General features: G+C 48.8%; 1 protein-coding gene across 2 annotated transcripts in view; it reads right to left on the reverse strand.

Annotated features, from left to right (window-relative positions):
- Positions 1-3,026: 3,026 nt before the first annotated feature.
- Positions 3,027-13,924, reverse strand: part of VAPB (VAMP associated protein B and C) — a 49,877-nt gene continuing 38,979 nt past the window's right edge. For both annotated transcript variants that reach the window (XM_032878904.1, XM_032878905.1), the window contains exons 3-6: positions 11,910-12,013; positions 8,429-8,509; positions 6,329-6,505; positions 3,027-3,531 (exon numbers count right to left, since the gene is read on the reverse strand). In XM_032878904.1, the coding sequence (XP_032734795.1) occupies positions 3,373-3,531; positions 6,329-6,505; positions 8,429-8,509; positions 11,910-12,013 (521 nt within the window). In that variant the 3' untranslated portion in view covers positions 3,027-3,372. The remainder of the gene's footprint in view (positions 3,532-6,328; positions 6,506-8,428; positions 8,510-11,909; positions 12,014-13,924) is intronic.

Below are 13,924 nucleotides of genomic sequence, written 5' to 3' on the forward strand. Positions count from 1 at the left end.
CTCATTTTTCCCACTTCTGTGTTATGTAGGTATAAGCCGTCTCTCTAGGCATAAACTGTCCACTGCTAAAAATCAATTTTGATTTTATCAGTATTTATTACTGCTGGTGCCAGCAATTTAGAAGAGGAGAGAAGGAAAACATGCAAACTAGGAGAAGGATAAAAAATAATAAAGCCGGTCCTCATACCTACAAATAATACATCCAGCCGCCTTTAAGAAGTATTTTGTATTTTAATAAGTATTTGTACTTTAAGAAGTACTCTGTATTGTGCGGAGGGAGCTTCAATTATCAATTTAAAAATTCAATCCATAAAAATTTACAGGACCCTGTTATTGTTTACGTCTCTTCTGTGTTTGCGGGCTCGGTGGCAGATTTCTGAAACACAGGCACCGCTCTCCGAGCTGCTGTAAAGAGGTGCCCGAGGCAGCAGGCGGGAGGGCTCACTTAGTCAACCCTGCTCAGGCTGGGCCACTTTATTCTGATTATTTGACTCTTTCCCTCTTCGGCCCGGCCAGGCTATGGGAGGGGACCGTGCATCTACCTCTCCACCTGACTCTCATGCTTCCTTTTCTGTCATTCCAAGAAAGACACTCAAAAGGTGCATACCTGCCCACGTTTGACATTTTGAGTGTCTGTGGCTCTTCAAACGGTCCCTGACCCTTAGCCGTGCTGCGCCGCACACACTCTCCCTCTCCTAGCTCGCTCTTTACGGACTGGATGATTTGCATAATATCCAATCCTCCCAACACTGCCTTCCTTCTCTCCCTGGGGAGCTCCCTTCTTCTGCTCAGTCAAAAAGCCCCGTAAACTAACCCGCGTTCGCCGAACCTTAACCTCTAAAGGAGCAAGAGATCTTACAGGATGACTAGTGAGAAAGAAGGCAACGGTGGATTTTAAATTCTCATTTTCAGCTACAAACAAAAGGCCCACGTCTTCTGAGAAGCTGAATGTCGTCTCCTGCATATACACAAAACACAAAGTCACTCGCCAGGCTCGAGAACAGAATGGATACCCGAGGCGCCGTCTTTAAGAACTCAGTCGTCCCAGTGCAAGCGCAGGCGAGCTCCGGCGTCCTACGCCACATCCCACCAGCTGTTCCTGCGAATCAGGTTTTATGGGAACACACAGCCACACCCCTTGAGAAAATGCCCGGGGAGTCCTGCTCCAGGGAAACGGGACCGTGCCGCACTCCGAGGAACGGTCCGACACCTTCCCAACCCTGGTCCTTTTGAGGCTGTGAGGGGCTGGAAGCTCCCAGGACCGGTTCGCTGCAGCTCCCACACCTGGGAAGACCGCAGTCCACTTACAGAAATGAATGCCAGAAGGCACCGTCTTTTCACCCCGTTCCGTAAGTCCCTGGATCCACGCAGGCAAGAGAATACCGGAGCCTAACTTCTACTGGGCAGCCCGCCCCGTGCACGCACTCAACGCCGTCTGAGCACCGGGCATGTGGCTGCGAACTGGGTCCGCTCCACGTTCCCCTCCACGTTCCCCGTGAGCACTCGAGACCCAGGAACCACGCACGAAGACAGAAGCTACTTACTTGGACGTAGATGCCCAGCTCCCAGGCTCTAGGCCCCTGACCAGATCCTCAGGGCCAGAAGCAAGGCCCTCCCGCCCCAGCCAAGCTCAGGAGGAATGTGAGTCAAGCAGGTGACTTCTAAGAACGGTCTTCCTTTTGATGGCTCTGTCTTTTCAAACCCACCCGCTCCCTGCAGCCACGCTCAGCACGCTTGTCCCTTGTCCCTTCAGCTCGGCCTCTTGACCCAGAGGACAGAGTTCTTTCTACCGGGGCAAAGCAATGGAAGGGCAAGGGTGACCAGCTGCTTAAGACTTTCAGCAGTTTTATTTTTGCGCTCTCCGTTGAAGCCAACAACACACACGCACACACACACACACACGCACACACACAGGATTATATATATTCAGTCATTAAACAGATTTCTCACTGATAGGGCTCATTTTAGAACCAACCTTTCAGTGACAAAAAATAACAAAGATCATAAGAATAATAACCCCCCATGGCAAGTGTGACAAAATGACAAAAGAACTCTTAGTTCTGGGGCTTTATTTTTTTTTTCCTTTTTAAGATGCTACATAGTCAAACAGAATTGGATTGGTCTTTTATGGCATAAAATTAATTTACAGTCAAACTCTCAATCACTACTTGACGATTACCTGAAGAGACTCTCACCCCTCTCCCCGCCCCCACCCCGCTGCTTCCCTGTCTGCTGCCGCCCCCGCTGCCCCGCTCCGAGCGAGGGCCACACGGGAGAGGTGAGGACCAGACTAGGGGCACGTGTGCTGGAAGTATGACGGGGAGCGGAGGGGCGATGAGGAACAACAGAAGCCCGGCCAGCCTTCTCCATCGACAGGGAATAGAGCTGGCTGTTGCCACTAAGAACCCCTTGGACGGCTGTCATCTACCACACAGACAAACCTTCCCGGCAGCGCTTTGCCCACAGTCAGTCAAACCACCCCTCCGCGTGTCTGCAGGGCCCGGAGAACCTCCCGAGAGGAGCCCACAGCTCTCCAGCCGCAATGCCAGCAGCTCCCAGCGGCACCAGGTGGCACAGGTGATGTGTGGCCCACAGCAGTAATTATAATCTTGTGGCAATTAGGAAACATGAGATGAGATACAAGAAATAAGTTAAATATGCATTAAACATCTCTGAATAACAAGTGAATCTCGCTACATGAACCGACAGTAATTCAGCTTGGTCCCTTTAAGAGAACAAAGCATTGCCTTTGATTTCCAAAGTGTTGGGCTGGTCGGTCAGCATCCGCCTCCCGCTCCCCACAGGCAGACCCAACGCTGCCATAGCACAATGCCATTGGCTTCTGACCCCGTCCATCAGTCCCAGGGAACCAGCAGCCAGGGGCAGAGCAGAGCAGGGCATGGAGCAGCAGCCCAGGGGTGGGTGAGCAGGGGGGGGCTGCTACGTGGAGGGGATGGCCCTCCCACCGCACTGGGCTCCCGCTCCCCAAGGGCCAGCACCAACAGGCAGGAAGAGTGTCTTGTTCTGAGAGAGGTAATCAACCCAGCCACAGGTACCAAGGCTACAAATGTTTAAAGTGACACTTATGACATGCCATTACGATTTAATCACGGTTTCCCTCATCATTAATAAAGACCATTCTTTCCCCCCGATCATTTACTATACAGTTTTCACTTTCTAAAAGATTGTTACATTATAATTGTGTGTGTGTGTATGTGCACGCGTGCGCACGCGCAGGGAGGGGGTAATTTAAAGGCAAGACCTGTGAGATGTCATCACACATTAACTTCTTTTTACACATGGTTATGATCAATTCAAACCCCACGGTATGGCGGGCCATCAATCCAGTAAGCCACCCTCCACCGGCCGCCTCTACAAGGCGATCTTCCCTATGATGACGCCAACGATGAAGAACAACACCACGAGCGCCAGGAGCCGGGCACTGGGGCCCTCCTCCTTCCCAGCCGCAGCGAATGCAGGAACGGGGCTGTTGCTCTGCGTGGTCTTCCTCATCCGAAGTCCATCTTCTTCCTACGGGAGCAAATGCACATTTCAAAGACAACTCGAGACACCAGGAGAGGCAGTCAACCGTCCAGCTTCGCAGGGTGCGCTTGCGAGCAGACCTGAACCTCACGGCGTGGGCCAGCCTCGTCAGTTTTCAAAGGGAGAAAGTGAATCCCACAGAGAAGGCACTGGCTTGAGGCCACTGAGAAAACGTTGCCAGAAGCCCCTCTTCCCTGCCACCCACCCACACGACGCAGCCACGCACCTTTTTACACCATGTGTCTAAACAGGCACGCCCTGGCTCCCCATCACTTTCAGAGAAAAAGCCCTTGAGAGGGTCAGCCAGGTCCTTGGCACCCTGGGACCATCCACCTCTCTGGACATGCCTCCCGGCTCCTCTCCTACATCAGACTCCAACCCTCTGTCTTCCTTTCCTCCACTGAGCAGGCCTCCTTAACCAAGTCAAAGGTTTTGAAATGACAGTCACTTCCCAAAGCACAAGCATAAAAATCACAAGAAGCTACAAAGTGGGAGGCCCAGAAGCTTTCAAATGCAGAGCTCTGTATCGATGAGTTACGTGCAGACTGCTGTGCAGAAGACATGATAAGTGGAATATTAAAATGTGACTGAAGCTGATCTATGCATCTCGGACATTGCCTACTTAATGCATGGAATAGGAACCTTTTCCTCCTTTACTGCTCCCAAGGCCAAGTCCACACTCCTCAACATGGCGCGCAGCAAGGCCTCTCTGCTCCGGCTCAGGGGCATCTCTGGCTAACTACCCCATCTACTCGTCCCCACACTCGTCGGTCCTGCAAACAACAGGCAGCCAGCCCGTCGAGCTGAGTTTCCATGGCACTTGTGGCCGTCTCTGTGGGGCCTCATTACTCGGGTCGTCAGTATTTGCGTCCCCAGTGACCCTAGTCAGCAAAGAGCTCCTCAGCGGCAGGGACAGCTCGTGTTCGCGCCCACAGCGCCGGGGACAGGGAGGGCCTCGGGAAATGTGCCGGCCAAGTGAAATAACGAAACAATGTGAAACAAGAAATCAGTGTCTGGCAGTATAAAGAATCTTCTATTGTCAAGACTAGTCTGATAATATTTTAAAGATATTCTGCTCATGGGGCATGGCCAATATCGCTGCATAGTGATAAACGACCGATGTTATTCGATTAACTTCCAAAAAAAAAATGGGCAGAGCAAAATACAGCATTTATTTTATTGGGTTTATATAGAAGCTATTTCTACCTATTTATCACTTTAAACAGCACAGGACTCTGTTTCTGAAGAGAAATACACTCAAGGAGAAGCTTTAGGCATATCTTGGATTTTTAGCCAAAAAGTAAAGTGGCAGCTTCATAATTTACTCCATACTAAAAGAAGTTACTGAAGGAGGCAAATTAAGATTACTGCAAAGAAAGAAGATGATGCCATTCTCCAGCCACTGTTGATTCTCCTGTATCGGCGGCACGGTCAGAATAAAAGAAGAAGTCACCTGAACGGGATGTATTTATTACGTGTGTCTGGTGCTTTGGTGGTTAAAGAGCAGAAGCCCAGGGCGTCGGTGAGTGGCATGACTGAGAAGAAGGGACCAGACCAGCCTCAGAGTTAAGCTGCGACAGAAGTTCCTATGACTAGACGTTCGGAAACATTCTCTTCAAGACCTTGCCTGAAACAGACATACTTTTAAAGCTGGAAGGGGCCTTCAACATGTTTTGCGAGCGGAGGCCCGGGAGATGCTGTGGCCACCACAGACTCAAAGCCAGTCAAGTGGGGACAGTCACTGGCACAACATCTCAGGCCGCCAAGGCCAAATGAAGTGCAGCCCGCTTGCCTTCACCACCCAGCACAACCTGACCTTCTAACACCAACGCCAACCACCTCGTCAATGTCCACAAGCTGGAGACCCGCATTTCTCCTTCTATAATCTCCACCTGTCGACTGTGACGACTTCCCATCTCCAGTCTCATCCTCATGTGAACAGTCTGAGGAGACCCTACTGCCCAGACCCTCCTAGAATCCTCAAAGACCAGAACTATGCCTGTGTTAAAGGAGTACAGGTCGGCATTCACCGATTTCCTCCACTGAGGAAAGATTCTCACCCACCTGGGCTGGAGCAGGGTTTGACACTGTGAGTTCAAGGTAACCACTGCTATTTTGTGTTTAATCTCAGAGCTCGTCTTCAGTTTACACTCATGGGAGGGCAAGCGGGGCTTTGTTTCCTTACAAGAGGACGAGTCTGCACACTAAGGAGGAGAATGGGATGGATGTGGACTCTGAGGCACAAAGCCTGGGTTCCGTTCCCATGGCAACTGTGACCTGCCTGTCACTTAACCTCTCTGCTCCTCAGTCTCTTCGTCTGTAAACTGGGGATGGTAAGAATCCCTACCTCACACAAGGGTTTAGAAGATTAAATGAATTAAAACATGTCAAGTACCAGGGAACAAGAATTTAAATAGTTGAGAAACTTCTGCTCAGGAACAATGGTTGTCAATTAGGGGACAGGGGGTGGGGGGAGTGGGAAGATGTGTCAGAGCTTTTCAGAACTTGATGAAAGCCACAGAAATTTCTCCCTAGGGAAAGAAGGTGTAAATACAAAACAGTTCTACAAAACCAGGGATGGGTCAACTTCCCCACCCAAGATCACAGCGGAAAAGCCCCTGTTTTCTGTAGACGAGCAGGAAATGGAACGCCACCGCGGCGCCTGGCTGGCCCGGTCTGTAGAGCACGTGACTCTTGCTGTCAGGCTTCTGAGTTCAAGCCCCGTGCTCAGCGTGGCGGTTACTTAAAAGAATAAAATCTTGAAGAAAAGAAAAGATGCCATTACCTTGAACTGCTTGTTCTCCTCCCGGAGCCTCTGCACCTCCCCCTGCAGCCTCTTACACTCCTCCATCACCTTCTTCACTTCGGTGTCATCCAAAGAAGAGCTCAGAGCTTTAGACACCATTGGTGTTTCTGTCTTTGATGCAGTTGTGGGTATAATTTTATTTATTTCTACATCATGCTGTTCAGAAATAAATGAAAGCCCAAGTGTCACCAACTATGTAATAAAGGACTTTTTTATGCAAAGTAAAGTAGTTCTCAGCAAACACACGTGGTAGCGTTTCATCCACACTGTAACATGTCACATTTATTTTAAAAATGGATCACTTTATCTAGTATCTTAATAATCTAAAGCAACTGGGCCCCAGAAATTATGGATAAGGGCAAATAATGAAGTTCGGCTGAGACTAATACTTCAAAGGAAGAGAAAAAGGGCTGTGCATACTGCACTATCAAATTCCTGCCATGCAAAAAATTAGCATATCGTAATCGTGCAAGCTCAGGAGTTATTAGCCACAAATTACTGTCACCAGGAAGACCTCAACATCCCCAGGATGGGCCCGGACGGGGGAGGTGGGAAGCCAGGAAGGACATTACACAGAGGGCGATTTATTTCACAAAGTCAGAACTTGAAGCTGGGCTGAAGGTGAAACTAGCTCCGTGTCTGCAATATTTCAATTGAGGGGAGCCGCACATCCCCCCACTTCGCTTCTGAGACAGTTATGACCGTCTCTGGAGAGTGAGCGGGGAGGAGCCGGTACCCGGGAGGGCATGGGGGTGGTCAGGTGTGCTGGGGATCACTGGCCTGGGGGTTCCACACAGCTCAGAGAAAACGACCGGCTCTCCCTATTGCACTCTTGGGCTTGACCCTTCCTCTTCCAGGTGAGAAGAAGGGAGCCCCGTAAAGGGCGAGGCCCCCATCTACAGAGCTGGTACCACATAGAGCCAGGAACAGAGCACAGGTCTCACAGGTTCCCAAAATGACCTTCCCTGGACAAAATGTGCAATGGGAAGAGACAAAATCGGCAACAAAAAAAACCCATTACCCATTCAAAGAGGCGGGATCAGGACGGCGGTCAGCCGCTGAGCAGGAAGGAAACACTGAGTAGCAGAGGCACACGCCAGCAGCGTTCCTGCAGACCGCTACGGATGATGCTTACACAACGTGAGCGTTTCCATTTCCCAACTCCAGCGACTAACGGCCGGGGTAGTGGGATTTTCTGCAGGGTGGTTTTTTTAAACAATTTAAGCTCTTCTGACTAGGCTGAAGGAAGGTCCAAATCAGCATTTCAGATACAATCTGCTCTCGCAACAGGTCACGAGCAAGAGCCATGAGAGGTCTGCCCCGTGGCTTCACAGAGAAAAGCGAGCGGACAGCTCGGGGGCAGCTGGTTCTTTCCTTCAGCCCCTCCGGCAGCACGGGGATGGGGGGCTTCCCAGCGGGAGGCGGTTCTGCCCCCACCAGCGCACCCGGGCAATGTCTGGGGACAGTTTTGGTTGTCACGCAAGATGGGTGATGACCGGTTATCCAGTGAGGAGAGGCCAGGGTTGCTGCTCAACATCCCACATGGCCCGAGACAGCCCCAGTGTTAACAGTGCTGAGGTTGAGAAACCCTAATCTCAAAGCAAGTTTAATGAAAGAGGCAGGAGGGTTAAGGGGGTGGCGAGGTGGCGTTAGGGGAAAGAGCAGACAGGAGACCTAGGACAGCAGTCTGTGAAACCAGGGAACCCAAGAGCTTACCACCTGTCTGTCAAGCCCCGTGATAAACGGCAAAATGACTCCCTGCTGTGGACTTACCCACTCTTTACAGCAACCTATAACTTTGCCAAGTCAGAGAAGCTCTTTAGGATTTATGACATTTCACCAGCCAACAGGTTGTACTTCCCAAGAAAAAAAATCGTTTCAATTAGTTGTCTTTCCACCAGTCTCTCAGAGGCTGATTTCATGAAGGCCCCTTGTTTGTTGACTTCAGCTTATTTTTTTCATCAGACATCAGAAGTAGGAAAATAATTTGCCAACTTAAATCTTGGTTTTGCAGGAGATGGTATGCAAATGAGTATCAGCTTGCAACATTCAATTATTGTTAACGATAAACATACTTACTGGTTTATCATTTTCTGCTGGCAATTCAAACACACATCTAAGTTTTGAATCCATAAGGTCTTCCGGTTTTGCCTCCTTCCACTAAAACAATTTAAATTTAATAATCAGGATATTATAAAGCTGCTGGAAGAATAATTTTCTTCCTATAACTGACAATTTCAAAAAAATATTCTTAATGAGAAAGCCCGGGTGTATATCAAATAAAGAACTTACGTCTGAGATTTCAATATTTTTAACAGGACAAGATTAAATACAGTAGCTTTCCTGAATATTTATTACACTTCACGAACCCCAGCCCTGCTGCCTGATTCCTCCGAGCCAACCAGTCCTGCTCTTGTTGCTAGTCTGTGGGAAGCACATGGAACAGAGACAACCACCGCTGAAGGAAGAGGAATTTTCTAAATTATGTCTGAGCGGTCAGAGGTAACTCTGGCTCTCCTAAGGAAAATAAAACTTGCTCTGCAGGGTGCACCCCTCTTAGAGAAAGCGTATACCACGGGGAATGGTTTGAGAGCTTCACTGCCAACTACTAACAGGGCACATTGCGGAGCACGCCGCTGTCTGGGCTGACCCCCACTCCCTCCGGCCTGCTAGTGGGGACACCCTCCTGGCTAAATCCAGGCTCCGGGAGCACGTACTCCTGGCTTAATCCTCCTCCTCTGGGCAGCGGAGGGCAGGAATCCCAGGGCATGCCAAGAACTGCAGACCAGCATAGCAGGAAGGTTACAATACGGAAAACAAGAACAAACTCTTCCACCCTTGCCCCAGGACCATGCAGGAGGCAGCTAGCACAACACAGGTACCAAGAGCTGAAACCAGGAGACCATCTGTGTGGCAAACAACGGGAACTGCCAAATAAGCCCCGCAGACCCCTTCCGTGGGTGAGCACGCCACTCAAGTGAAACTGAACAGTACACGGGGAAAATGCTCAGAATCATAAGGGAGGAAGCCGCAGACAATATTTAAGTCTGTCCTACGGACACACACACGAGCATCTGTGTGCCTGTGTGCGTGTGTCCAAAGAGCATTAAGCAAGGCTCATCACCAGACCAAAACCACCAGGTGCAACTGCTAGTGAGCAGGACATTCCCGTGCTCTCCAAGTATCCAATCACTCCGGAGGACTACAGGTGACCTACTAACCACAAGGGGCAGTTGCGCCTTGACACCAGAAAGTTGGCAGTCACCATCTTAACCAAGTAATCCAACTTAGCATCGTCAACAGAGGGATAACCCGGTACTAAATGCCTTCTGATGCGATGCATACAATGACATTACTTACAGAATGTTCTTGCCAAAAACATTTAACCTGAATTTAATCATGAGGAAATAACCAGACAATCCCAGAACTGGCCTGGACTCAAAATATTCAAAGTCATGAAAAACACAAGGGATGAGGGTATTATACTCCCATAGAGTAACAACTAATGGTCATTTTGAAGCAACTGGAAAATGCTGCATACAGGTTTCTCTGTTAGATCGTATGACTGGATGAATGTCAACTTTCCCAGCTATGAGGACAGTGCTGGGACTATGTAAGACACTGTCCTTGTTCTGAAGGGTGTAGGAGTGAGTGTCATGAAGTCTGTGTCTTAAGAGTTAAGTGGTTCGGCAAAAAAAAAGAAAGTTTATGACAGAAATGAAGCAAATGTGGCAAAGTGTTCAATGGTGAATCTAGGTAAAGGTTATAGGAATAGTCACTGCATAATTTTTTCTGCTTTCTATTATTATATTATTATAATATAATTATAGCTATTGATATATTATATCAAAATACCAAAAAATAGTTTAAAATAAAGAAATAGCATGAGGCTCTAACGACAATGGTTAGGTCTAGTATAAACAAATTATAGGTCACTTTTAGTTTTATTTTTGCTTATTTGTATATCTCCAAAATCTCCTCCAATGTACATTTATATAAAAAATTTTAACTGTTACACAAATTATCATAAAAGGAGTGAAATTCATCTTTATTGTATACAGAGGCCTGGACCACAGCAGCACTCAGATCCACTGCACTCTGGACACCGTGCCAGGTGCTCGACACACAGAGCACACTAATTCCCACAACAATGTTAAAAACCAGGTTTTTAACCCCCTTTTACAGGTGACCCAACCCTACACAGAGTTAATGAAAACTGCCCAAGGCCACAACATTAGTACAAGGCAGAGCTTAGCCCCATGCCCGAGACGCCAAGCCCATGCTCTTGTCACTAAGCCATGCAGCAAAAGCCAAGCAGAACACAATCTGGATATTCCAAATTCTGTATTTGCCATACATTTCCTTGCTCACACAAATTAACATGAAGTGACACTCATGTTCTGGGAAACAAAAGAGAAAGCAGTAAACACCTCAATGATCACTAGTATGAAAGGGGAAGGTCACCTACTGTCACTCGTCTCTCTCAATCTCCAAGTATCCAGCTCGCCCTCATCTCCTGCCCCAAACTTGAACATCCACAAAGATGGTCATTTATGCTTTTCTAAGGCTAACGGAAAAGGCTGAGGTGACCCTGGGATATGAAGGGAAGCGGTGCATAGAAAGCCCCTCGCATAGAACTTTTGAAAGAGAAAAACCATAGAGCCTTGTGAGCTGCGGCTGACTCCCATGTGCAGGTGCTCCCCGGGGGACCGGTCCCCTAGCGTGGGCCGGCAAGCTGCAAAGTGATGTGGGTGTCGAGGGAGCCCCGCCTTCTTTTTCCCATCTGTAAGCTTGAGGACTGGCCACTCTGTCCTAGCTGGGACTGTGCACGGTAAGGATTATCTGTACACTATGATTCCCGCAGACACCAGAATGCCAGCTGATTTATTCAAACATTAAAAAAAAAAAAAAAAAGCTCACTTTAAGGAGAATTTCCATTATAATCTTTTCCCAAAAAAAACCAATAATATAGTATCATTTATTTTATAAAAACAAAGTTATCTTATTTTTACCAAAATTAGAGACAGAGTTAAACATGTATTTAAGCAGGGGGAAAAAAAAAAAAAAGAGGGAAACTAGGGAGGGGGAAAAAAATCCTGCTTACCAGAACCCAGTGAAAAGCAAACGCTCAAGCGCTGCAGGACACTGAGCATCCCGCACGCTCATCCCTCTGGGCTCTTAGGGCTGGGGGCGGGTACAGGGAGACACGGTGAAAGACAGTCCCTAGACTAAGAAACACCCTTTTCTATGGGAGATGGAAGCGGGGTATAAGGGAAAGGAAGGAGTCCTCAAACTATTCAAGACACAACCCATCAGAACAAGCAGCTGCTGAAGCAAACTGAGAGGGAAACGTCAGAAAAGAGTAGTGTTCTGGAAAGTTACACATAATGTTAAAATCAAAGTTTGAGAAAAACCATAAAGGTAGTCAAAGTACAAACCTCCTTGAAAACACCGTTCCCCTTTTAAAGCAATTGTGACACATCTTGAAATGCATGCACCCAAAATTCTGTACCTAATCATTTTAATTACTAAAGAAAAGTAAGAAGCATTCAGTACTTACTACTGCTTCCATATCAGAAGTGTCAGTCGGAGCAAACATAGACTGAACCATAAACTTGTGTTTACTTTTCTCATTGGGGTCATAATCGAAAGGCTGCAACATCACTGAGAAAGAAAATATTGCATTAGGTGGGTCAGAGTTTGGTCGCCAGCAGCCATTTATGCTCAAACGTGTGCGTCGGTTGTGCAGCACTTTACCAGGATTCTCACCGGAGCCTGACAACGGCCCAGGTGAGGCCAGCGGGGCAAGGTGCCTGGCATCTTCTCTGCTTTTCAGGTCTCAAACCTGAGATCCTGGGAAGTTGGGGGACTTGCCGCAAGCCAAACAGCAGGTAGCGGCAGAGCTGGGACCTGGGTGTGGAAGTCGGGTCTTCTGACTCCTAGCCCCTGGGTCTTTCACGACCGCCCACCTGACACAGAGGTCGGCCACAGGCCCTACAGACCAGGTAAACCAGGTGTAAACATCACATGCCTTTTTGCTCAAGATAACAGAGCGAAATGCTCTCTTCAGAAGTGAACTAGAATAATCCAAGACGTGACGGTATCATTTTAGTTTTCTTTGTCCATTTCCCGTATCAAAGTATTCAAGTACTGCGTCAAATACAATTTTGCCCATGCGTTGTTGGGAAATTTTCACAACCAGCACACTCACAGCATAGGAAAACCACCACCAGCGTACACCTCACCTGTCCTCCCCACGAACCTAGAGGAACGGCACAGAAAAGCCCCCGCAGACAAGTCGCGCCCACTGCACTGAGGCACCTCCCCGCTCCTACTGGCGTCCTTAGAAACCACCACCCTTGTTAAACGGCGGCTGCTTTAAGATTCGCGATCTGCTGCAGGGCGCAGGCTAAACACACATCTGGTTGAGCTCCCTGACACACACCTTCTTCTCACCCAGGAAAAGCCTCCTATCGCCCCGACCATGAAAAGCGCTAACAGGGATTCAGCATCCCCCGTGAGCCAGAAACCTGGCTACGGACGGCAGGTCTACTAAGACCACGTCTAAACGGGAAGAGGTAGGTACTGCTGTGGAGGTTATTTTAATGCCTGTTTGTTTTTAGGCGAGTAAACCGGAGCACGGGCCAGTTAATGAAGTTGCCCCAGGTCACACCACGAAGGGGGGCTGCTCACCTGCGGGTGGCCCGCCATGAGGGACTTCCCCGTGCTCTAGCAGTCCGAGTGCTGTCCTTCTCCAGCACCTTCCGTGCGGGGCACCCAACCAGGGTTCTCTGGCCTCTGAGCCCCATCTCACGGCTTCCCCTAAAGCTTCACCATCAACTACCCCCTGCGGGAGATAAAGGGCACGTGTCCTAAACCTGAGTTTGTCCTGAACACCAGTTCACAAACGAAGAACCTGAGGCTAAACGAAGCGACGTGCCTTGCTCAAGCAGCAAAACTTCAAGAAAGAGCCAAGGGCAGCCCAGCACCTTCCGCCACACACTGGTCACTCCAACAGGAGACAGAGGCACATCCTGTAAATTCACATCCCCCATCACATCTTATAAAAGTAAACATGACACGGCACAGACATGCAAGTGTCCCCTCGACCCTGGGGACAGAGAAAGTCTACCGCAATCCCACACACCGGATTTCGGTGTTTCGGTATACGCAGTCACCCGGGCAGTTCTGTCGCCCACACCATGCGTCTGATGCGCTCAGCTACAGGGCACTCTACTGGGAGACTCCTTCAGGACAAAAATCAGTATATATACAAACTTTCTTCAATTCCGGCTTTATATGGGCACCTGGGTAGGTCAGTCAGTTGCGCATCCAACTCCTGATTCAGCTCAGATCATGACCTCAGGGTCCATCCCATCAAGCCCTGCGTCGGGCTCCACACTCACAGCGAAGTCGGCTTCTCCCTCCCTCTGTCCCTCCTCCCATCAGGCGTGAGCTCTCTAAAATAAATAAATCTTTAAAAGAAAAAATTCAGAGCTTATACACACAAGACATCAAGTCTAGATAGCAACAGAGATATTCTGAGTACCGTAAATCCAAAGTGAAACCATCAGC

The sequence above is a fragment of the Lontra canadensis genome, unplaced genomic scaffold (genome assembly GCF_010015895.1).
Source record: "Lontra canadensis isolate GAN:19392208 unplaced genomic scaffold, GSC_riverotter_1.0 scaffold65, whole genome shotgun sequence".
Lineage (NCBI taxonomy): Eukaryota > Metazoa > Chordata > Mammalia > Carnivora > Mustelidae > Lontra > Lontra canadensis.